Source organism: Phyllostomus discolor, chromosome 3 (genome assembly GCF_004126475.2).
Source record: "Phyllostomus discolor isolate MPI-MPIP mPhyDis1 chromosome 3, mPhyDis1.pri.v3, whole genome shotgun sequence".
NCBI lineage: Eukaryota > Metazoa > Chordata > Mammalia > Chiroptera > Phyllostomidae > Phyllostomus > Phyllostomus discolor.
Genome location: NC_040905.2, coordinates 117,212,527 through 117,237,405, shown reverse-complemented (window position 1 = coordinate 117,237,405; position 24,879 = coordinate 117,212,527). Strand labels below are relative to the sequence as shown.

The 24,879-nt window shown below is 40.5% G+C and overlaps 1 protein-coding gene across 6 annotated transcripts in view; it reads left to right on the top strand.

Annotated features, from left to right (window-relative positions):
* Positions 1-24,879, top strand: part of XPO6 (exportin 6) — a 117,049-nt gene that overhangs the window by 47,109 nt on the left and 45,061 nt on the right. For 4 of the 6 annotated variants that reach the window (XM_036021191.1, XM_036021189.1, XM_036021188.1 and 1 more), the window contains 8 exons: positions 270-429; positions 3,230-3,307; positions 14,341-14,794; positions 15,099-15,168; positions 16,255-16,279; positions 17,844-17,877; positions 18,025-18,151; positions 23,208-23,317. In XM_036021191.1, the coding sequence (XP_035877084.1) occupies positions 270-429; positions 3,230-3,307; positions 14,341-14,794; positions 15,099-15,168; positions 16,255-16,279; positions 17,844-17,877; positions 18,025-18,151; positions 23,208-23,317 (1,058 nt within the window). The remainder of the gene's footprint in view (positions 1-269; positions 430-3,229; positions 3,308-14,340; positions 14,795-15,098; positions 15,169-16,254; positions 16,280-17,843; positions 17,878-18,024; positions 18,152-23,207; positions 23,318-24,879) is intronic. The other 2 variants (XM_036021190.1, XM_028506913.2) reach the window with 1 other exon arrangement.

The window sequence follows — 24,879 nt, the reverse complement described above, 5'->3', positions numbered from 1 at the left end:
CCTATTTTAGGTGTAACAGAGCATTGTTGTAATTTTTAAGTTTATGATATTAGCATTTTGTCTTTAAAATAAGATGAGAATATATTTTGAGTGGTTAAAAGAGGTATATAAATATACTGTCTAAGTCATTTTTTCTAAAGTGTTGATTTATGTAACCTGTTCATGTAAGATCAAACACGCAGGTGTACTTCACAGGTTTAATGTTACTCAGTTCTCTTTGAACCTTAATGGCTAAAACAATTTGCTCAGAACTTACTTTTTCCCGGCAGTTGATCCAGTCCCCTGTGACAACCCCCCTCGGGCTGATCATGTTAAAAACAACTTCAGAAGAGCTGGCTTGTCCCCGTGAAGACCTCAGTGTGGCTCGGAAGGAGGAGTTGCGGAAGCTGCTGCTAGACCAGGTGCAGACAGTGCTTGGCCTCCTGACAGGTGAGCAGAGGTGATGCCAAAAGACAGAGGCCTGCGTGCAGACACCCAGGGCTCAGGCCTTGCCCTCAGTATTTTTGAGCAGTTGTTTTAGCTGTTACTGGACCAAGCATAAAAACAGAAAGGATGTGGAGCTATATTCTCAGCACCAGCCCAGTGCCTGGCATATGGTAGGATCTCAAAAATGTTTGTAACTTACTTTACTTAAACTCTTCCATTAATTAGTCCTCACTCTTACTGTGATTAATGAGGTATAGACTAGGTCATAGAAATGTGATTGAAAAATGTTGATTTCTGCAGTTCAAGTAAGGTGGGTGGCAAGCACTTTATTTAAAATAATTTGTATTTAAGATCAGAAGAAATTGAAGAAGTAGGAAAATATAAAAATTTCAAATTACATGTGGGGGAACTGAGACAAGGTGTGTGATCAGTGCCCTATGTGTTAGGATGTAGTTGTATGTAGCATTTTCTTTGCCATCTTGTCTGTTTTTTTTTTTTTTTAATCCTACCTGTGAACTGCTTATGTAGAGAGAGGAAAAGGAAAAGGAGGGAGGGAGGGAGAGAAACATCGGTTGATTGCCTTTCATATGCACCCCAACTGGGGACCAGACCTGCAACCTAAGCATGTGCACTGACTGGGAATCGAACCCATGACCTTTCAATTTATGGGACTATGCTCCAGCTGAGCCACACCAGCCAGGGCTTATCTTGTCTGTTTTATTAGAGCCACGTGACAGTGTGTGAAGAGTAAGAGTAAATAGAAAGCAAACCGAAGAATGAGACAGGAGGTAGGAAGAGAGTGGAGCACCCTGAGTTGTCAGGGCAGTGACCATGGTGCTGCCAGCACAGCCCGCTCGTTAGGCGGTGCAAGTACAGCTTGGTGAGGTGTCAGGTGCCTGGGCTTGCTTGGACATGTTCTAGTACAAAGGAGTGTTCTGATTTTCAGCTCCCCTACCCAGTTTGTTTTGGATGTCTAGGAACTTTTTTTTTTTATGTGTTACAAAAGTGCTTGTCATGTAGTGGGCACTTATCCATTGGTTACAACAGTGCTTGATCAAAATTAATCTAGTTATTTGCCACCATCCTTGTCCAGATCCTTAGGCGGAAACCCAACCCTCAGCATTCACTCAAAGCATCTATCGACACCCTTGACTAGATAAGAAATTTCTCCTGTGAGGGACCAGGTCTGATATCTCTACTTTAGGCATTTACAATGCCCCCACCCTACTCCACCCCACCCCACCCCACTGTCTGTCTTTCTGGATTTTTCTTTTTCTTGACATTTTTATCATGTTTTATTTTGAATATTCTATATTGTGTATTATATGGCAATTCAATAAACACCTCTTCACAATAGTACTCTCTAATGCTTTCCTGCCCAGTAGGGGGAATCCATAGAACCAAATCAGTGGGAGCCACTAACTAAACGTTTTTGGCTATCACAATCACTGATTGGGTGGGGCCTTTTTCAGAACTGCAATTTGATATATTAAGATAGATGAGAGTTAATCTGCTGTAATTTTCCCCTTGTTTAGTCTATGGGTTTTTCTATTTGGACTTTTTGTAAAAATGGAATCATGATATGTGACCTTTTGTGTCTGGCTTCTGTTACTTAGTATGATGTTTTCGAGGTCATCCATCCCATAATATTAAATATTTTGAGAACAAAGTATTTTCAAAAGCTTTTATGATCATCATAGGTGCCAGGTTCTGTAAGGAGAAACAAAGAAGAATAAAACACACAGTCCCTGCCCTCTGGTAATATTTACGCTAGTGGGGGGAAGATAATGAAAACTGTGTTAATAGTTACAGTAGAGGTATGTTTTATGTGCAGGCAAAAACCTAACAGACAGGAAGACTTCCTGGAGGAGATGACAGCTGAGCAGAATTCTGAGGACTAGAGAGGTAGTAGTTAGTCTGGTGTAAAGGTCAAGTTGGGATTCTGGGGGAGGAGAGCAGGTCAGAAATTGAGAAAGGGAAGGACACATGTGGAAGGAACAGCAAACAGTTCAGTCAGCATGATGAAGTCTTGTGTGTGGGGGTGGGGTGAGGCAAGATGGGAAGAGCAGGGGCCAGTTGCTGAGATGATATGGAATGGTGCTATTTCCTGGGTGAGGAAAATAAGAGGATTAGTGGCAGGTTTGTGGGGGGAAGGTAAATTGAGTTTGAAATATCCAAGTGGTGCTCTGGAAGAAGCAGTAAGAGCCTTGGCCAAGTTGCTCAGTTGGTTGAAATGTCGTCCCCGTACAAAATGTTGCAGGTTCAATTCCTGGTCAGGGCACATACGTAGGTTGTGGGTTTGATCCCAGGTCGGGGTGTGTATGGGAGGCAACCAAATGAAGTTTCTCACATCAATGTGTTTTTTTTTTAAATTTTATTTATTTATTTTTAAAGATTTTATTTATTTGGAGAGAGGGAAAGGGAGGGAAAAAGGGAGAGAAACATCAGTGTGTGGTTGTTTCTCACGTGGACCCCACTGGGGACCTGGCCCGCAACCCAGGCATGTGCCCTGATTGCAAATCGAACTGGTAACCCTTTGGTTTGTAGCCTGCGCTCAGTCCACTGAGCTACACCAGCCAGGGTCACATCAGTGTTTCTTTGTGCCCCTCCTCTCTCTAAAATCAAACATATCCTCGGGTGAGAATTTTTGAAAAAGGCAGTTAGACATATGGTTGACAGAGGGATGTTTAGATACTGATGTTTGATCAAAGATATCAATAAATTGCTTTTCTGAATCTGATTTGCATATGTTGGACTTTATTTTTCTCTTAAACTCGTTTGTTTCTCCTCTCTTGGTACATAGGTATCTTGGAGACTGTCTGGGACAAACACAGTGTTACAGCTGCCACCCCACCACCGTCCCCAACCTCAGGAGAAAGTGGTATGGTCTCCCCACCACACATGGTCTTTCTCTTTTTATGTGCAGTTGAGGGTGTCAGCAGGATAGCAATTGCTTATTTATGCCTGATAAAGATGCTGGTGCTTCCTTAATCTATTTTTGGCCTTTTTGCCCATGTTTTCTGAGTAGCTAGCTTTCTTAGTTCCCCATAAGTACTCATACTTTCTAATATAATACTTTGCCCATCATATTTTGTTTCCTCCTTGCCCATCAGGAAGGTGGCACCTTTGATATGTCTGTCACCTTCCATCCCCTTCAGCACAAAACTGCTTATTCTCCTGATTTGTTTTTCTTTCTCTCTCAATTTTCATGGCTTTATCGCTCCTGCTGAGATTGGTAGGGGCCTGTGGGCTTGACAGCTCTGCTTTGTAGTTATGCAGGGGTCGCTACAGCCTGAAGGACGGGATGGGGGGCACGGAGTGCCTTCTTCCCTACCGGTCTCAGAGAAAAGTTGGCCTGGGCGGATTGAAGACCGGTGTACAGTAATCAGCTTTGACTTTGCATCAGTTCAGAGTAATTTGATAAAGCCTGGGCATATTTGCAGTAGTCATTAAATAGTTTACTGTGGTTAGTTATTGTCCACAGTTATATTAATATCTGTTTCAAAAGTTAGGATGCAGTTCACCTAAAAATGGCTACTTTCAAGAATGGATGGAAAGAGGAAATTGTGTCTGAGCAGCAACTTTTAGTTTCTAAATGCTTCTGTTTACACTAAATGATCTCAGATGCTTTTCAAGTAGAGTACATCCTGTGAATTGGCACATCTTTCTTCCTCTACTGTAAAGGTTGATGTGGCTAATGAGAAATATTTCCACATCTTTCTCTTCTACCCCAAGGAAGTAGGCTGTTGAAATCAGACATCTCTGAGCCCGTGCTATTTCATGTAGCCTGTTATATATGTGGAATTGAAATTCTCGCAGTTACTGGAGAATTGAAAATATTATCTTGAGGTTTTGGGGACTGCTTATAGTGTACTAATTTATTCCAAATTCCATTTATCATACTTGGATTAAAAACATTTAGAATCATTTGTCATGCTTCTTACATTAAAATTACAGAGGTTTAGAGTATATTAAAAACCCAAAGGAAATTGAACTTTATTTGTACTTGGTGGCAAACCTTCACTTTCAAAATAGATATTTGAGGTGACTTAGCAGATTTTTATTTTGCAATATTTGACTAAAGAATAAAATTGCAAATGATGCAGAAATTTGATTTTATGAGAGTACCCCTTGGAATCTCCTGCAATTTAGCTGATCTTAAAATGTGTCATTTCATTTAAGTAATAGTTTGCAAAGATTAGTTCTTTTTTTTTTTTTAATTCTTTGGAGTCTTCAGTTTTTTGGCCTTTTTTTAGATTTTATTTATTTATTTTTAGAGAGGGAAGGGAGGGAGGGAGGGAAGGAGGGAGGGAGAGAGAGAGAGAGAAAGAGAGAGAGAGAGAGAAACATCGATCAATGTGTGGTTGCTGGGGGCTGTGGCCCAGGCATGTGCCCTGACTGGGAATCAAGCCTGTGATGCTTTGGTTCGCAGCCTGCCCTCAATCCACTGAGCTATGCCAGCCAGAGCAAAGATTAGTTCTTTTGAATTAGATTTGTTTTTAGGTAGTTGAATCCTGAATTAGTATCCAGTTACAGTTAGCAGTAGCAGTATACTCCAGTAAAACTTGCTTCTCTGGGATGGTTTTCCACTACCAAAATCTGTGTGTTTTAGTTGACTTTGTTTGGGTACATGTTTTAAGCTAATAACTCAGTATATGCTTTGATAGACTTATTTTCCTGGAGGCCAGGTTGGGGAATATAAAAAAAATACCAATTAAAAGTAATGCTTGCTCTTTCATGTGTCACATAGGTTTTGTTTATGAGATTAGGTAAAATAAAATAGGAACTAATTTGACATTTCCATATAAACAAAACCTAAACTACGTTGTGTACTCCTTGACTGTTGCCTCTTGGACACTATTAAAAATTTTTTGAAGTCTTGAATTTTATATTTGAGAAAAAGCAAAATAAATTGAGACTGTGGGGAGGCCTGGGGAGTTAAGTAAACTCTTAAGCTGGTATGTTCACTTGTTACCCTTTTTTCTCTGTAAGAGTTGCAAGTCAGGTCACCAGAATTTGCCTTATTTGGACAGTGCTGATGATACAATCAGTGTTTGTTTTGATGCTTTTACTCAACTGCCTTTGTGTACTTATGACACCAAGTTAAGCAGTAAAACTTCTAGAAATTGTTTAACTTTCTTGACCATAAGCTTAGTTTTATGGAGGAAATTCATTCTGAGAAATGTCAGGGCCCAGTGCATGATTGAATAATTTTCAAACGCACCCCGTCAGTAGCCCCGGATGGGCCCTCCCTGCCCTGCCCAAATCCCCTGCAGCTCCTTCGGTCTCTTTCTCATACACTGTCCTGTAAAGTTGTTTTCTGTCTGATCACTTTCAAAGAACAAAGCCCAGGGACTAGTTCCTGCAGCAACAGTCATGATACAGAAAATGTCTTAAAGGCTGTTTGTGGTTTATTTCTCAGAATAGTTCCCCAAATTGCTGCCTTATCTCCTAAACTTCTTCGACTAGACCAGGTGTAGATATGAAGTATATGATGATTTTATGTTTGGTTTATGAACAAGGAAGCTGGGGCTAAGCAGATGATAATTTTATGGTTCGTTTGCAAATAAGGAAGTGGGGGCTCATGGAGGGGTAACTTGCCAGAGGTCCCGTCACCAGTAAGTGGTGGGACAGGAATGGGAATCCATCATTCCTAGTCTAGGTGCGCTGTCTTTGTCCTGAGTTTACTCTCCTACTCCTCACCACCTCCCACAGCCTCCTCCTCCTGGCTTAGAGCCCTGGCTCTGCCTCTGCACGCCCTCTGACCACCGATGTCTGCAGCTGTAAAAGGAGGGTCGCTGTTTTCTGAGGATGCAGTGAGGCACGATGTGGATGTGTCCTCTGCAGGCCGTTATTCCTTCTGCCCGTGTGCAGCCTTGGCCCTCATAGTCTTCTCTTGTCTTCTTTTTGCTTGAACAAATGGGAAAAAAGTGAACAAAATAATGTTAGACAAATACTGTGATTCTGAATTAGCTCTAATTGTTCTGCAATAAAAATTTCTCATTCACATGGTATATATTTTCATAGTTCTGTACATACATTGGTGATGGAAAGTGTTTCAGCGAGTTTGATTTGATTGAGGCCAGTTTATACTTTCCTATTTTTTCCCCCAAACTCTTTCCAAATTGCACATCTTTGTGCACTTGTGAATCTTCCCACGTATTCCCTTATAAGCTACTTATAGAAAGATGGGACTTGGAAGAGTCGTTCACAACTCCTGTGATCTCATCTTCTCCTTCTAGGGCTCCCTGAGTAAAGTTGCTCGCCAGTTTACTGCACTGAGGCTGCAGTTAGGTCAGTGGTTCTCAGTTGGGGTGATTTTGCTCTGTAGGGAATTATTTGGCAGTGTGGAGGAATTTTTTGGTTACCATAACTGGATGAAAGAGTACTGCTGGCACCTGGCAACTGGAGGCTAGGGATGCTGTTCAAATATCCTACAGTGCACAGAACAGCAAAGAATGACCCAGTCCAAATTTCAGTAGTGCTGAGGTTGGGAGACTCTGAGTTAGTAATACAGAATGCAGTAGAAAACTTATGAAACTTTAATAATTAAAAAAGTAGAAAAGCTGAGGGGGGTCTTTGCATGAAGGCTGGTTATAGGTGTTCCAGCCATGTCTTGGCTTCCAAGTCAGTAAATGCACTGGAGTCATCCGCACATTTCTTGGTGCTCGGGTGCATATTGCTGCCAGAGCCTGGCCCGGTTCAGGGAAGGTGAAGTTTCCCGTAGGGTTTATACTCAAGGTTCCCTCTTACACAGGTAGCTTGTTAAAGCTCTCTCAGGTTTGCATTGGAAATGCTGCAGCATGATGCAGAGTCTTTGTTCTGTGGTAATTCCTTCCACTTTGATTAAAATACAATTTTTGAAAAACTCTTCCATACTCTGCCAAGTAAAATCACTTTCCTTGAGAAACAATGTTAAAAGATTCTTGTTTTTACCTTTCCTGTTCAGTCCTTGTTCTTGACATTTTTCTGTAGTTGCAGTCATAGTGTACACAGTGTATATGACTTCGAAGTCCTAAATCTTTTTCTATGTTTGAATGTTGTTAGCTTTCTTACTGATCATTTTTCCCAGTTACATAATTTTCCCGGGTGACCCACCTTCTGGGAAGGAGCATAGGATTTGGGGTTTCAGTTTCAACTGTGCCTTTCAGTAGCTGAAGAACATGGGGAAATGCTGAATCTGTCTGTCTCAATTATCCTAACAGTCTGTAAATGCAGTAATAATACCTACCTCAGAGTATGTGAACATTCAGTGAGAATATGTATGGTAAATGCTCTGTGCGGTGCCAAGAGAATAATAATAGCAGATCAAATGGTAGCTGCTCTGAAGATCATTATTGTCATCAGTGTTTTAATTCAGCATTCCCATTCTAGAAAAAAACTTCAGAGCTAAAGAGTGGGGACAACTTTTCCTTTTTTTTTTTTTTTAAGCCAGAATTTAGTCCTACTTAAAAATGTTCAAGAGACTTTAAAAGGCTTAAAGACCCAAAGATGTGCAGATTTAATTGAAGATCATACTTAGGTGGTGTCTGTTGGTTCTTCATCGTTAAAGCCTCATTTTGATCCTGGCTAAGGATCAAACTGTGCCCCAGGAATTCTAGTCGGGTAGTGGTGGTCTGGCAGAAAGATCTGGCATCTTTCGTAAACAGCCATTGGCCCATGAATGATGAACAAAATGATACCAGAAACAGTATCTTTGGCCGAGAGCTGTATGACTCAAGTGCAAAGTCACCACAGCAGTTTCAAAATCAAGATTTTATTATCAGTCCTATAACAAACTGAACATTTTCAGATTCTGCTTGGATTGAACACCCTTTTAGCATTATTCTTTGAAACCAGGTCCTGTGATTTATCAGCTTGGGCAGTTGAGATTATGATGAGTGCATCTGGTATTCAATACAGCTCTTTAGGGGCAACTTTTTAATCTATTTTTAACAATAGAAATTAATGCGTTTATTAATAACTACTCATCAAATTTTAATGTTACATTAAGGAATAGCTACAGTTATGTTTTTTCTTTTTTAGTCATATATCTATATGTGCAGCTGGGTTTTCTTAATACAAGTGAAAACAACAAATTGCAGTAGATTTAATGCAGAAGCAGATGAGAGAATCAGGTTATCTTCTTTTAAGCCAGATATTAAAGAGATTTCCAAAAATTGTAAAAAACAGTGCTATTCTTCTCACTATTTTGGGGGAAGCAAATTGTAGTTTTTTTCATTTGAAAAGGTCTTATTTATGCTAACATGTAATGGGTTTATTGTTATTAAATATTTGAAAAGTTTTCCGTTTTAATTCCTAATATGACAAATATCAGTATAAATGGCCTATATAAACAAAAGCTTTTTGGTGTCCTTAATATTATTTTTAAGAAAAAACCCAAATATTTTTAAGAGCATTAAAGGGCTTCTGAGACTAAAACCTTCAAAAACTGCTAAGGTTAAGGTACAAAATAAAATGTAAAAATTTACCGAGTATTCGACCATACAGAAATAACCTCATTCCAGACATCTGTCTGTACCAGGGGCGTCAAACTCATTTTCACCAGGGGCCACATCAGCCTCACGGTTGCCTTCAAAGGGCCGATGTAATTTTAGGACTGTGTAAATGTAACCACTCCTTAACCAGGGGCAAGGAGCTCAGCGCTGCTGCCGGCTAGAAACAGGGCGCTGGGCTGGATGAAACAAGGTGGAGGGCGGATTTGGCTCACGGGCCTTGTGTTTGCCACCTGTGGCCTATACATTGATAAAGAGAGATACAACTGAATAAAAAGGCAAAAGGGCATTGTATCATAAATTTTTATTTTTTAATCAAAACAATTGCATTTTGGTTTTATTTCAATTTAACAGAAGTATTAGATGGAAGGAATTGCTGACCCTGAGATGCATTTTCCACAAGCAATATTTGTTTGTAAAAGATATCTCTAAGGTTAAAAAAAAAGATTATGAAAGCCAGTTTCTTACTCCATGTTTTAATTTTAGACCATATGTCTATAGAGACTTTTTGCTTGTGAAAGTTGAGAAAGCACACCCTTCTATATTTAATTCAGTGCTTGCCCAGTCCCTTTGCCACAGCTTCTCCATTCCTTAATTCTTTACTTTTATTTATCACTTCATTCGCATGATTTTATGGTTCAGTATCCTCCTCAAGAGGAACCTGTGGGCAATGTACTATGTAGCATTGCATGTTTGAGAAAATGTCACCTTTCTTTATACTCAAAGGAGAGCTGTGGGTTAAGTTACTCTTTGCCCCAGAACTTGGAGACACTGCGTCACTGTTTTCTTGCTTTGAATGTTGCAGTGGAGGAATCTGAATTCAGTGTTTTCTTCTTTGTATGTGTGTTTTTCCTGCCTACATTTCTTTCTTAAACCTGAAGTTTTTAGTATTGAGTGCACTTTATCATTTTTGGGAGGGGCAGAATAAGTTCTTTTATTTTGTATAGTCACAACTTCAGGGAAATTTTCTTCTTGTTATGGTTTTGAATATTTTTTCTTTTGTCTTTTCTAAAACCATTTTATACCTTCCCCCCATTTCATTTTACATGATTATCTTTAGTCCAGTGCTTCTCAAAAATTAAGCATAAGAATCACCCTGGAGACCTTCTAGAAACTGAGATCCCTGGGCCCTCTCTCTTCTGGTTCTACTACATAGGCGTGTGTAGGATGGGGCCTGATGGTTCGTATTTTCTGACAAGCTCCCAGAGATGCTGATGGTGCAGGTCCACAGACCTCTCTTGAGTAGCCCAGTAGTTTTGAAATTTTTGGTCTCTGGGTCCCATTCCTTTTTTTTTTTTTTTTTTAATTGAGGTGTCCTTGGCATATATCACTGTTAGTTTAAGGTGTACAACACAACAATTTGATAATATGTATATATCGTGAAATGATCACCATAATAGGTTAACATCCATCACCTTGCCTAGTTTACATATTTTTTTCTTGAGATGAGCTCTTTAATAAGACATCTCTCGGCAACTGAAAACAGTGTGTCCAGTACCGTTAGCTACAGTAGCAGTGCTGCATGTTACTTCCCAGGGCTTGTTTGTCATCACTGGGAGTTCGGACCCTTTGACTTCTCTTACCCATGTTGTCAACCCTCACCCAGAACTCCTTGATTCTTAAAAATGTTGAGGTGCTCAAAGATAGTAAAGCAGAAAATTTACAAATATGTATTAATTAATTTTAAAATAACTGATGAATCTTTTATATAAACATAATATATTTTAATGAAAAAGAACTTTTCCAAAGCAAACAGAGACATTTACTGAGAAGAGTAACATTATTTTACATCTTTGCAAGTTTCTTTACTGTGTGGCACTATTTTTTATTTTTAATTTTTTAAAATTATATTTTATTGATTGTTATTACAGTTGCCCCAACTTTGCCCCCTTTGTGCCCCTCCACCAAACAACCCTCACTCCTTCAAGCAATCCCCACACCATTGTTCATGTCCATGGGTCATGCATGTAAGTTCTTTACTCCATTCTCTGTACTGTGCCATATATCCCACCGAGTATTTGGTAACTACCCATTTGTATTTCTTAATCCCTTCACCTCTTCACCCATTCCCCTATACCTCCCTCCCATCTGGCAGTCATCGAAATGCTCTCTGTAGCCCTGGCTGGTGTGGTTCAGTGGATTGAGTGCTGGCCTGTGAACCAAAGGGTCACTGGTTCAATTCCCAGTCAGGGCACATGCCTGGGTTTCTGGCTAGGTCCCCAGGAAGGGGCATGTGAGAAGAAAGCATACATCGATGTTTCTCTCCCTCTCTTTCTTCTTTCTTTCCCCTCTCTCTAAAAACAAACAAACAAACAAACAACCTATTAAAAAAATGCTGTCTGTATCCATGACTCTGTTCTTCTTATTTGCTTAGTTGTTTTTTTAGATTCAGTTGTTACGTATTTATTGCCATTTTATTGTTCATAGTTTTGATCTTCTTTTTCTTAAATAAGTCCCTTTAGTATTTCATATGATAATGGTTTGGTGATGATGAACTCCTTAGTTTTTTCTTATCTGAGGAAGCGCTTTATCTGCCCTTCCATTCTAAATGATAGCTTTGTAAAGCAGTCTTGGCTGTAGGTCCTTGCTTTTCATTACTTTGAATATTTCTTGTGAGTCCCTTCTAGCCTGTAAAGTTTCTTTTGAGAAATTAGCTGACAGTCTCATAGGAACTTCCCTGTAGGTAACTAACTGCTTTTCTCTCGCTGCTTTTAAGATTCTCTCTTTATCTTTAACCTTTGGCATTTTGATTATGATGTGTCTTGGAGTGGGCCTCTTGGCATCCATCTTGTTTGGGACTCTCTGTGCTTCCTGGATTTGCACGTCTATTTTCTTCATCAAATTAGGGAAGTTTTCTTTCACTATATTTTCAAATAGAGTTCCAATTTCTTGCTCTTTCTCTTCTCCTTCTGGCTGCCCCTATGAGGTGAACATTGGATCTCTTAAAGTTGTCCCACAGGCTGTTTACAGTATCCTCACTTTTTGGATTCTTTTTTCTTCTTGTTCTGATTGGTTGTTATTTGCTTTCTTATGTTCCAAATCATTGATTTGATTCTCAGCTTCATCCACTCAACTGTTGTTCCCCTGTAAATTGTTTTATATTTCAATTACTGTATCCTTCATTTCTGATTGGATCTTTTTTATGCTGTTGAGGTCCTCACTAAGTTTCTTGAGCATCCGTATAACCAGTGTTTTGAACTTTTCAGTGTTTTAAATGGAGAAAGATTGCTTATCTCCATTTTGTCTAGTTCTTTTCTGGAATTTTGATCTGTTTTTTCATTCAGTCTCTTTGTCTCCTCATTTTGGCAACCTCCCTATGTTTGTTTCTATGTATTAGATAGAGCTGCCACGACTCTGTCTTGGTAGTGTGGCCTGATGTAGTTGATGTCCTGAAGGGTCCAGTGACACAGCCTCCCCTATCACCCAAGCTAGGTATTGAGTATACTCTCCTCTTGTAGTTGAGTCTTGATTGCTATTGGCAGGTCAATGGGAGGGATTTACGTAGGCTAGTCAGCTGCAAGGATTGGCTGTGACCACTGACCACCAACCTCTGCCCTCCGTGGAGGATCAGCTGTGCAGGGGCAGGGTGGTGGTGCTCCAGCATGATCTGATATTGTCCACTAGGTGCACAGGCTTTTGTGGTTTCCTGTGTGGTGCAGGCCAAGGTCAGCCCCCACCTGTGTTTTGCTTGGGGCCATCCTACCTGGGCTCTAAAGCAGTCTAAGATGACTGCTGCTTTTGCTTGGAGATTCCCAGGTGAAGCCAAGCTGTGAATCTAGGCTAGCTGCTGCTAGTGCCATGCCTAGGGCCACTAAGCAAGAGCTAGGGGGACTGTTGCTTGTTTGAGAGGGTTTAGAAAGTTGTGAAGCATGAGCCAAGATGAGTCATTCATATGGAAAAGTCTCTTAATAGCTTGGGTGGGCACTAAGTTAGGTGTAGGACTCTAGGTAGGACTGGAGTCTCAGGGGATCTCTAGGCTGGGGCAAACAGTCTTAACCAGGTTGATGGAGTCTCAGACATGGCACTAGCCTGCAGCTCTGTGGCTCTATGGGTGGAGGATCCATAAAAGGGACAGTGGCCTTTCTGTCTGGGAAAAAGCTGTTCCCCGACTCTCACTTTGATGCCAGATCCTTCTCGTCTTCCCTGTATGCCACTGGTGCCTTGCAAGCTGCAACCCCGGTGCTGGAGTTGAGAGGGAATGAGTCTGAGTAGGTGAGTCTGTGTGTGGGTTCTTTAAGAGGAACTTGGGACTCCAGAAGTTTCTTCTACCATATGAGTCCCTGCTGGCTTTTGCAGCCAGAAGTTACGGGGACTTATCTGCCTGTCAGTAGAAGCCTGATGTGGGGCTGGGAATCCTCGCTCCTGAGATATCCCTTCCAAATTTTTATCTACCATATGTGGGTGTGGTACCAGCCCATTCCACGTCTCTGTCCTTCCTACCACTCTAGGTGGATTGGTTTCTTTAATTTCATAGTTGTCAGACTTCCATTCAACTCAATTTCTGACAGTTCTGAGTGATGGTGGTTCTGTATTTTAGTTGTAGTTTTGATGTGGTTGTGTGAAGAGGCGAGCCATGTCTGCCTACACTGTCATCTTGACTGGAAGTACAGTTGTCCAAATATTCATTTAATAAATATTGACTGAATTTCAACTACTACTAAGATTGGTTTTGAGGATTGTAAGAGACTGGATCAACAAAATATTCAAGAATGTTTATAAATGAGATTAAAAAGGGCAAATGAAAGGTGTAAATTGTAAAAAGTAGTACACAATTTAAAAGCATTCAACTTGATTTCTGATGGTTCTCAGTGGTGGTGGTTCTATAAGTTAGTTGTAACTTTGATGAGGTTGTGTGAGGTGAGCTATGCTGCCGTCTTGACTGGAAATCCACTATGCGGCTTAGTGAAAGAGAGCTTTTGCTTCCCCTCTGTTGGCTATCACAAGTGATATAGCCTCTGTAAAGCTCTGTTGTACACTTGTGAGATAGTAAAAGTGAGAAAGCAGAATAACTTATAGGATTCTTTTGTGAGCTCCCTTAAGGGTCTTGGGGACTCCCCTCAGGGGTTCCTGGACCAAACTTTGAGAACCATTGTTTTATAGTAATGTTTATTTTTGTTTGTTTGTTTGTTTGTTTGAAGGAGAGTTATTTTTTTAACTATTTTTTAAAAGTTTTTATTTATTTATTTTTAGAGAGAGAAGGGAGGGAGAGAGAGAGAGAAACATCAATGTGTGGTTGCTGGGGGTTATGGCCTGCAACCCAGGAATGTATCCTGGCTGGGAATCGAACCTGTGACACTTCGGTTCGCAGCCCGCGCTCAATCCACTGAGCTATGCCAGCCAGGGCCCTGAAGGAGAGTTATTTAAATTGGGTTGTAAGAGATTTGATAGTGTAGATTTTAAAAGCCTTTTGTATTTTCAGGTGACTTACTGAGTAACCTGTTGCAAAGTCCTAGTTCAGCCAAACTGTTGAATCAGCCAATCCCCATCCTCGATGCGGAGAGTGAGTATATCTGTTCCCTGGCCTTGGAGTGCCTGGCCCATCTCTTCAGTTGGATTCCTCTGTCTGCCAGCATCACCCCGTCCCTTCTTACCACCATCTTCCACTTTGCGCGCTTTGGCTGTGACATCCGGGCCAGAAAGATGGCATCAGTTAACGGCAACAGCCAGAACTGTGTGTTGGGTCAGGAACGCGGCCGGCTTGGGGTCCTGGCCATGTCCTGCATCAATGAACTCATGTCCAAGAACTGTGTGCCTATGGAATTTGAGGAGTATTTACTGCGTATGTTCCAGCAGACTTTCTACCTCCTGCAGAAAATCACCAAGGATAACAATGCCCACACGGTGAAGAGCAGGCTAGAAGAACTGGATGAGAGGTAATAAAAACAGGTGTGAAGCTGGCTGTGCCCTGAAAAGGGGCCTTGATTAGTTATCAAGAGTATTCTGCATGGTGTCTGTAGTCCTCTTGGGTTTCAAAATTTGGGGCTTCTGGTGAGGAACAGAAAGGTAGGTGTGTACCAATAAGTCTAAGCTCAGCTGGATGGGCTAGGGTGGTTAAGGGAAATGAGGTGAGTTTGAAAAGTGCTTGTGAATTGTGTAGGTTTGTTGTCTTTTTTCCCCATCCATCTCCTGTCCTCCCTTCCCCCCGTCTTCCCCCTTCTCCTCACTATTTGCCTGCAGGTCTGAGGTGTTGCAGGAACTGAGACTGCTGCTCATGCGTAGCCAAGAACAGGAGAGGAGGTCCATGGAGGTACAGGAGTTACAATCACCCTTTCTCACTTGGTGTGGCTTGTCAGTTTTTACTGTTTGACTTCCCAAGTGAACATCAGGCAGCATATAGGAATGTTACTCTACTGTAAGCTTCACACACATGGCAAGTGTTCATGAAAACAAAGGAGAGCTGTTCATGTGTGCACGGGCTGACATGGCACACACTTGTGTGTGTGGGGGGGGGGGTTGTCCTTTTGAATGGAGTCTAAAATTACCTAACTTTTCTTTCTTAAGTGCCCTACAAGATGCCTCCCTCACAGTACCTACCCTGAGGCATGGTCTCATTTATTTCTCCTGTAGATGATGTCATTCATCTGTCTCACAGCTTCCACTAATGTATGCTACTGCAGGGCAGAAGCAAGAGGGGAAATTGAAACCTCTATTAACACCGTCATGTTGATTCTTCTGACACTTCCAAGCAGACAAATTATGTTGAAATAGTAAATATGTATAGATTGCCTGGCAGCCAAAGTTAATATTCTGATCAGTTTTCCTTGCCTTGTTTTCTGTTATTAAGCTATACACAGTTAATCCATTTCCTTTTCCTTAGACTAAATAACAATATAAAGCACCTAAAGTTAAGATGGTTTTAGTGCTTTTTAAATTTAGCAATTTTAATGTTTTTCTAAAGTTAAAAAATTGGTATATAAGGTTATTTTGGTTTGTTTCATTGTAAGCAAGCTTTGTATAAAATTTATCTGTATAACAACAAAAAACTCATAATCTGGTGTGGTAGTATGTTTTGTTTTTTTTTATCATTTGGTAATAGCTTTGTATATAAATTTGGAGACATCAGTATTCAAACACAATTTTATATTTTTTTCCAGCATGGGTTAAGAAAGGCTGTATTTTCATATGTTAAAGAGAAAATCTCCCTGCCTATATCGAGTGTTAAGTGTCAGCCCTTCTGATTTTTACTTGTAGCATAGTGTTTGGGACTGCTCACCTTCAGGTGGTATAGAAATGTCATTATGGATTATCTGTCTTTGCACTGATTTTGTTATGTGTAACTTTTATGCTCTTGGTTTTATATTTTAATTCTATGCTTCCTATTGCCCTGTGAAAGCTGAGAGGTGCCTGGAAGCAGAAAGGTGACATAAACGATAGTGTGTGCTTGCTTCCTGGCTCTCGGGTCCCCCACCTCTAATTCTAAACAGCTAAGTCCGTTCTCAGTTGTTTAGGAGCTACTTAACCAGGTTCTCTGCTTCTCGTCTCCACCACTGCCTTTTTCCTAACTCTCCACTGCTCATGAGCACCTGTACCAGAAGGTGGGCAAGGGAAAGAAAATGAGGTGAAATAAAATTTGTAGCTACTGCACAGCCTTGTGTGCATTCTCTAAAAAATTGAGTTGGAGATTAAAATAAAAGTGAGATTGCGGGATATTTTACCCATGACATCTCTTTATTTTTTATGGGTGGTAGGGAATTGAGTGCGTCTTCCTAAAGAGGGGTAAATGGATTGGTGAATTTGAAAATCCATATAAAAATACACTGTAATAAGCAGAGTGAGGAATGAGGAGTCCCTGCTCATTTAGTATTGGTGATTTAAAGGCATCAGAGAGAAGTGTCTTTTTACTTTTCTAAAAAGTCGATTCCAGTGCCTTACTGCTCTTCAAGTATTTGGCCCCAAGATCCTTATCACATAAATCACTGTTATTTTAGCTGCAAAGAAGTTTACATATGTGTGGAGGTCAGACCATTGGGCCACTCACAGGGTGATAGGTCCCAGGAACAACATGGAACATTGTATTTATGGTCTAATTTTGCTCCTCTGAACTATAGTCTTCTTCCTCCCCTTTATTATTTCATATGTCTGTGCTTTAAAAATGGTTGTTTTTGTAGTTATGAGCTTCAGAATTGGTTTTAACCATTATTTAATTTCTGGCTAGGGCCTATTATGTCTGTATCTTTTTTTTAATTGGTCTTTGAAATGTGATTTATGGAGATACATCCATCTCATTTTCTAATCACCTTTTGGTATTTAGGGGCTTAAAATGACAGTTCTGAAATGTGAGAGTGGTGACGTGCTGTGTGTTTAATAACAAAGTCTCTTATCCTTGCAGCTGTGACCCACACTCTTCTGGGAAATGACTGGGGATTCACTGATGTGAAAAGAGAGCACTGAGTTGGGAGCGGATGGTAGTTCCCTTCTGCCGTGAGCTGGCTGAGTGACCTTGGGCCGATCAAGGCCTTTCTCTCTCTGGGCCTCTCTGTAAAATAAAGCATCAGATTCATTGTTCCAAGGCTTTTCCAGCTCTGCCAGCCTTCTTCGCTTATTTTTGAAATCACTTTGGAGTGGATTGGGATGTGCTGTGTTTAATTACCACTGGGAGCTAATTAAACACGGGGCAGGCTTGAATATGTCTTACCTGGATGCCATGCCTTTTGTATAGCTTTGCTTTGTTTTGTGCGTGTGTGTGTGTGTGTTTAGCATATTCATTTTTAATATTTTGGCCTCCTAGCAAAGAAAACCAGCCTTCCAGACCTGTTACATTAAAATGGCACACGTGATTTGCCCATTGACTTTTAGTACCATTTCTTTCCACTTTAATCGCGCCATACCACTAATGAATTAGAAAATATAAGAGCACTAGTTTATAAGATGCTTTAGTAGATGGTATTTGAGGATTAAAGTTGCTTTTCTGCTATGTTTCAGGTGGTAATGGGATGAAAGGTTGCCTGACCTGTAGGTAATTGTCACAGGCCTTTATATTTTTAACTGAAAATATAAATTTGTATAGTTCTTTACTGAAAGAAATTTGGACTGAATTTGAGTTTTCTTCTAAGGAGGTGGCTGTGTGTCTTATTGTCACCTTTTGTCTTCTTGTCGTACTTAGCTACATCGAGAAGTTTACTGACTTTCTGCGGCTCTTTGTGAGTGTTCACCTAAGAAGAATTGAGTCCTACTCCCAGTTTCCTGTGGTGGAGTTCTTGACACTTTTGTTTAAGTACACATTTCATCAGGTAATGCACTGGAACTGCCCATCCCTGCCTTCCAAAAGTCTACTTTGTTATTTTCAGGAGAAAGAACTACTTTATTTCCCAAACATTATATAGTGCTTACTATGTGAAGAATAACACATTTATCCTTCATAGCAGCCTTGTGAGGTAGGTATTATTATAATCTTCAGCTGCACTTTACAGATAAATAAACTGAGGCACAGAGAACTTGCCCAGGATCATAAAGGAAGTGATGGAGCCAGGATTTGAACCCATACGGTCTGTGCTCTCTTAACTATGATGTTGGAGAAGCAAAATATAGAAAAACTCTGAAATTAGGGCCTTGGTTCTAAAGCTGTCACTTAAACTTCTCACAAGGAGATTGTAAAGAGGGAAGCTCTCAAGAATTAAGTTTTGGTGGATCTAGTTCCCCTCTTCCCAACAAATTTTCAGGAACTAGGCATGTAACCTTCAAAGTTCTTCCCTATATTGAATTTACATTTTAGTGACCCAGTACTTTTTTGTTTGTATATATTTTAACAGCATTATTGAGGTAAGATGTATATACTACTAAATCCACCCATTGTAATTGTACAGTGTGTAGTGTTCTCTCAATTTATGGACTTGCACAGTCATCGCCACCGTCCGGTTGTAGACATTTCGTTCATGCCCTGTCCCTTGTGCCCATTGTGTTTTAAAATCAGCTTTTTATTGAAATATAACAAATACAACACACAGAAAAGTTCATAAATCGCACATGCACGGCTTGATGCATTTTTCCAAAATGAACAAGCCATGTAACCACCATTTAAGTCAAGAAACGGCATATTACCAGCACCCCCCAGAAGTCCCCTCCTGTCCTTTTCTAATTACTTCCCTCTCATTTTTCTCCAGAAGTAACCCCAATCTTGACTTTTAATATCCCAGGTTAGTTTCGCCTGTTTTAGAACTTCTCTAAATGGAAACATACAAGGTTTATTTGTTTTGTCTGGCTTTTTTCATTCAGTATTATGTTTGTGAAATTCATCTGTGTTGTTTGGCAGTAGTTTGTTGTTTTTCATTGCTTTATATAATAAGTCGTTATCTGAAAATTTATCCCACTGCTGATTTGGGCTGCTTTCAGTTTTGGTGACCAGGAACCATGTTGCAGGGAATGTATTTGCACACATTTTTGGGTGTGCATATGTAGCTCTTTCTTTTGGTATATATTAGGGATGAAATCGCCAGTGAGGGCATTTGATTTTGTAAGGAGCTTATCTGGTTGTTTAAACCATTAATGTTGTAGCTTAATGAGGCTAGAGGAGAGGCAAGGGTCTAGGCTGGGAGGAGTGTGTGTGTATGATGGGGGGCTTGGAGGAAGGATTTAGTGTATGAGCCAGCCTTTCTTCAGAGGCACTTGGTGCATAAGTCAGAGCACCTACTGTTAAGGGTGAACCTTCTTGGGAACGGGGAAGGGTGCAGGGGGAGGAGGATGGCCACAGTCCGACAGAGGGGCAGTGAGTGCAGAGCACCAGGAGGAGGTGATGACATGTGGGAGCGTGAGGCTGGGGACGAGAAAGAGGCATCAGCGGTGGGAAGGTTTTGAGATGGGTACAGAGAAATTTTAAAGGGAACAGGAAGAAAGGAGGATTTGACAGATGCTTAGGATAAATAAGTATAGCAGGTATAAAAGAGAGAAAAGCCAGTACTGATGTCAGAAAGGATGGGTCTGTTTGGGGACAATGGAATGAAAATGTCTTACGTTTTTTTTTTTTCTTTCTATGAAAAAAGGGTTCTTTTAGTGTATGTGGTATGGAAGAAAGCTAAAAAAATGTGTTAGTATGCATGTCTTAGGGCTACTTCTTTGGATTTGGACTCAAAAGTTTCGTGTTGACCTCTGGTTATTTCTGTTAGGTCTGTGTCCTTGGAAGAGTTTCTTGAATTTCATTTGATTTCATTTCCTCACCTGAGGGAGAGAGACTGCAGTGGGCCTCTTCAGGGTCTTTCCCAGTGTTCATCTTTTATGATTCTTTCACTAAAATCCTACATGTTAGTTTTCCACTGAACTGAAAGTGGTGGTTTTATATACTTATATATACTATATTTATATACTGGGAAAAGAAATAGTATGGTAATGAAGCAAACCACAAGCTTCTTTCTTCCTCCTTTACCTGCAGGTCTGTCAGCTGAGCTCCCTTCTCTCCTGGCCTCCTGTGTGAGGACCGACCTTTCTGGTGCAGGCTCTTGGACTGTGGTGTCCTTTGGTCCGGGCAGAGGCAGATTCTGAACATTGAGCAGAGGGGCAGGAAACTGGAAGCTGTTTTGTATGGTTCACTGTAGGGTAGGCAGCCCTTTGCCAGAGAGGCAGAGTGGAGAAAAGATGGCAGGCCACACTGTAGGGTCAGAAGCTGGTAGTTGGAGAGTGTTTTGGGATAAGATTTAAGAATTAGAAATTAAGTGCTCTCTAGAGAAAAGCTTTAAGTTCTCATGTACTCATAGTGAGGACTTGCTTTATCACAGTTTACCATACTTTGCTGTGTATAATGTGCACTTATTGCCCAGATTTGTGAGGGAAAAATAAGGATGTGCATTATACATGGGTGTAATGGCATAATAATCCATGAATAATGCGCACAAAACCGTGGGTGTGCATCATGCACAGGAAGTGCGTTGTACATGGCAAAATATGGTAAAGTGGGAAAATGTGTCTCTCCTCTTGTCTAGAGGGTTATTATGGGTGTACTCAATATTTTTTGTGTTTTGTTTCTAAATTTCATAAAAAGTTTATTGGTAAATATTTTGAAAGAATAGCAATAAGATAAAAATGGTATTGGTATCTTTCGTTTACCATTTTTCTCTTCTCTTTCTTTTCCTACATTGTTTCTTTCCTTAAGTGTCTTGCTGCAGTCCCTCCAGCCACTAGTGGTCACCAGGCGTTTGCCTCCACTGTCACTTTCCTTGCTTGTTGATGTCCTGGGGTGTCTATAAGCGAATGATTGCTGTCTTCCTGTTCCTTCCATTACTGTAACATTACCAATTCCTTCTCGGTCTTGCATTTTTCATTTTGCTCCTTCTTCCTAAAACTCTCTGAAATAGTATGGTAGAGGGGGTGGGGGAGGGCTCTGGCCCAGAGTCTTACAATCCACATTCTATTTGTGTTTCTGTTCCTTATCCTGTCACCTTGGGCAGGTAACTTCTGAGCCTTGGCTTCTTTGTCTGTAAAATGGGAAGAATAAAAATAATATCTGCCCCGTTTCCAGGACTATTGTGAATATCATATAGGCCAATGCAAATGATAACTAACCACTGCAAACCACTTGGAGATAAGAGTGGTGTCATTAGTTTCTTAAGGAAATGTGTCAGGATTTTTAGTGGTTAATCTTCCCTGGATCAGTATGGGTCTGGGAGAGTTCTGAAAAGTTGGATGACTTTCAAAGTGTGGTTAGCCTGTCATCGTTATGACCTCAACCATGTGTACACACAGCAGCTGTCCAAGGCCAGGTCGTGGGCAGTGAACAAGGTCTCCCAGTGGGGCCTGCCTGTGCAGATGTGGATGGCAGTGTTGTAGGTTTTACAGAGGTTTATCTGCCTCCGGCCTTGAGGCACATAGTAAATCTTCAATTCAAAGGCATGTGTAATTACAAAGTACTTTGACATAGCCAAAAGTCCTGGATTTATGTGTGGAGGGGGCTGGTGAGTATTTTCAAACCAAGGAAGGAGAACTGGATGACTGATTTGAGGGGAGCTCAGGAAGCCAAAGCCAGGGTGAGACAACATCCCCTGGCTGTGCAAGTCAAGTGGCTGCCCACCGGCTTCCCGTCTTATTTCCACGTGGCTTATCAGTTCTTTTCCTGCCTATTTTATGTCATGTCAGGGACATCCTGGGTTTTGTGAAGTATGAGGTGGAGACAGGAAGTGTCTTTCTCTTTTCTGAGGATGGGCCTGTTGGCAGTCCTGATTGAACTGCAGCCATCTCGTTCCAGGGCCACCCACTGGGGTTGTGAGCTTGAGGTCTGCTGTTTTTTAAGTTACACTTTCCCATCTTAGGCTCATCCAGGTACAGAACTCCCACGGCATGCTACCACCCAATATTAGTTACTTCTTGAGCAAATTCCATACATGCCCATGTAAACTTCTGGATTTTCTTGTGCATCAGAAATGGAAGGAAAACCGATCCAATATGATGGTGTTATTTCTTCCTACACCTGATCCTGCTGCCAGTTATGTGGTTCAGTCAAGCAGTCACAAGTGAAACCAGAGTCCTCGTAGGTGGGAAGTATTTGAGTGCATATGTAAGGGATTGGGGGACCACAAGTTGAAACTAAATATGTATGAGAAGGATTAGATACTAGATAGTAGAATGCCTACATTTTAAATGAAATAGGAGCTCAAAGCTCTTGAGAGAGTCACTGCAGTCACGCAAATGGCCCAGCACTAGGATCCTACAAAGACTGTCTCTCCTCTTCTCACTTTGTCCTTATCGACACCAGGTGAGAGGTTGCTGTGAGCCTGCTGGGCACTCCTACTTTTGCAGATGAGATAATACCTGAGAGTTGGACTTAACAAGCTCGTTTTCGGTCTGTTATATAGGAAGATTGCAAATGGTCTTTCCTAATATTCAAGTGTGTAAACTCGGCACCTTTGGAGCCTCTGAAACTTGCGTTCGGTTTTGTAATAGTATGTAGTGGGAAGAGCATTTGACGGGGGTAAAGGGACCTGCTCCTTTCCCTGACGTTGAATAAATCATATCTCTGGTTCTCAGTTTCTTTCTCTATGAAACAGAAATGAATTGGAAGATCTGTAAGAGTCTTCCTCATCACAGTCTCAGGTTTTAAGATAGGTGTTTGCTTGGCTTATTTTGTAACTCAGTTTGTCCCATGTAGTATCTCCCTAATGATGTGTTCCATGCTGCCCTTGGCTTGTTAGGTTCACCAGGTTCTAATGGCGAAGACTGACTAAAAGACCACCAGTGTGGTTACCGGGAGGTTGAGGGAATCTAGGCTTATGATGTAACATTCTGGTAATAGTAAACTGGTAGATGTGCTTCTGAGGAGTATTCGCATTAAGTAACTTCATTATCTGGATTTCTTTTGCACCATAGCCTACTCATGAAGGTTACTTCTCTTGTTTGGATATCTGGACACTCTTTTTGGACTATCTGACAAGTAAAATTAAAAGTCGTCTGGGAGACAAAGAAGCAGTTCTCAACAGGTAAACCCCAGAAATGTTGATATCTAGAACTAGTCATTTTTGCCATTTGTTTTTTATGGCCTAAATGGTCAACCATGCAGCCAGAGCTCTTTGGTGAAACTGAGTCACGTAAGCTGTTTAGATAGTAATGCCATTGAATATTTTCTTCTTTCTTCCCCTTAATATCTCATTTTCTGAAAAGTTTTTTCTGATTAAAAAAGTAATATGTATTGTTAATTTTTTAGGCATGATAATTGTCTTTGTTATTTTCTCTTTAATAGCATTACTGAAGTATTTTATTGTATAAAACAACATGACATCTAGGATTTGCTTTAAAATAATCCACTGGGAATAGAGGGGGACCTGGGTTGGCTATGTGTTGATAGTCAATATTGAACTTAGTTGGTTGGAACTTAGGGTTCATTATATTCTTACTCCTTTTGTGTTTGAAAATTTCCTAAAGGTGTAATGAATACTTGCCATGAAAAAGGGTATTTATTTTAGAAACCAGGAATAGAAAAATGTAAAGAAGATAAGTTATCTGTAATTCCACAATCCAGAAATAATTGATTGCTTTCATACATTTTTTATTGTATTTTTTGAAAATAGAAAATAGGGGACATATTTTTTCCCCCATGTTCCTTAAGCTCATTTTTCTTTCTTGTGGGCAGAAAGTGTTTCCTGCACACTGTGGTCACTATTTTATTTCAGGAATGAAACACTAAGCTGATGTCTCTAGAATGCCTGGCGTATTATATGTGCTCAGTACATGGCATCAGTGGTTGGTGGTGGTCACAAACACGCCTTCCCCCCGAAATGTGCCAAAAGGAGGTGGTGAGGAGAATCCCCGCCTGGGAAGAGGTTGGGTAGAACCTCCAAAGCCCTTTCTATTGCTGAGGTTTTATGAGCTTTTAAAATTATAAACAGAATACTTGCATTTCAAGTTTAAACATTTGTACTTTTGTTCCCAGATACTATTTTTGTGATTGCAAAATAGCTTCCAAGTTGCTCTGGGGCCAGGTGTAGTATATTCATGTATCAGAAACCTTATTACACAACAGTAGATCCTGGTTTGGTGAATTTGCCAACTGTAAGTAATTGTGTTATTGAATGAGATTCTTCAAAGCAAAGGTACTTGTGCCAAATTCTCCTTCTTGGATGCTCAACTACTGCATCCTTTGGTCCTGAGACTATGCCTAATTTTGCTGTATTTAGTGGTAGATATTCTTTCATATCTCTTGGACTCATTGGAAGAATAAACTGGAGAAATTAATAAACTGCAGATGATTTTTAAAGCACAGTACAAATGTGTGGAAAATATGGTCTTATTGAGAAAATGTACACTAGCAGATTATTAAATGCACACTGCAGATTGTTGTACAATTGGAAGGAGCAGTGTGGCAGAGTTTAAATTCTTTTTCTGCTTCATGGTAGTAGAGTTACTTTTGGTCAGGTTATATGCTGACCACATTTCCTCTTGCAGAATTAGCATTCTAATACTTGTCTTGAAGGATGGCTAGGCTTCCATAAAATCATGTATACAGAATACCTGGCATAGCACCTAGCGTGTATCAGACCCTCAG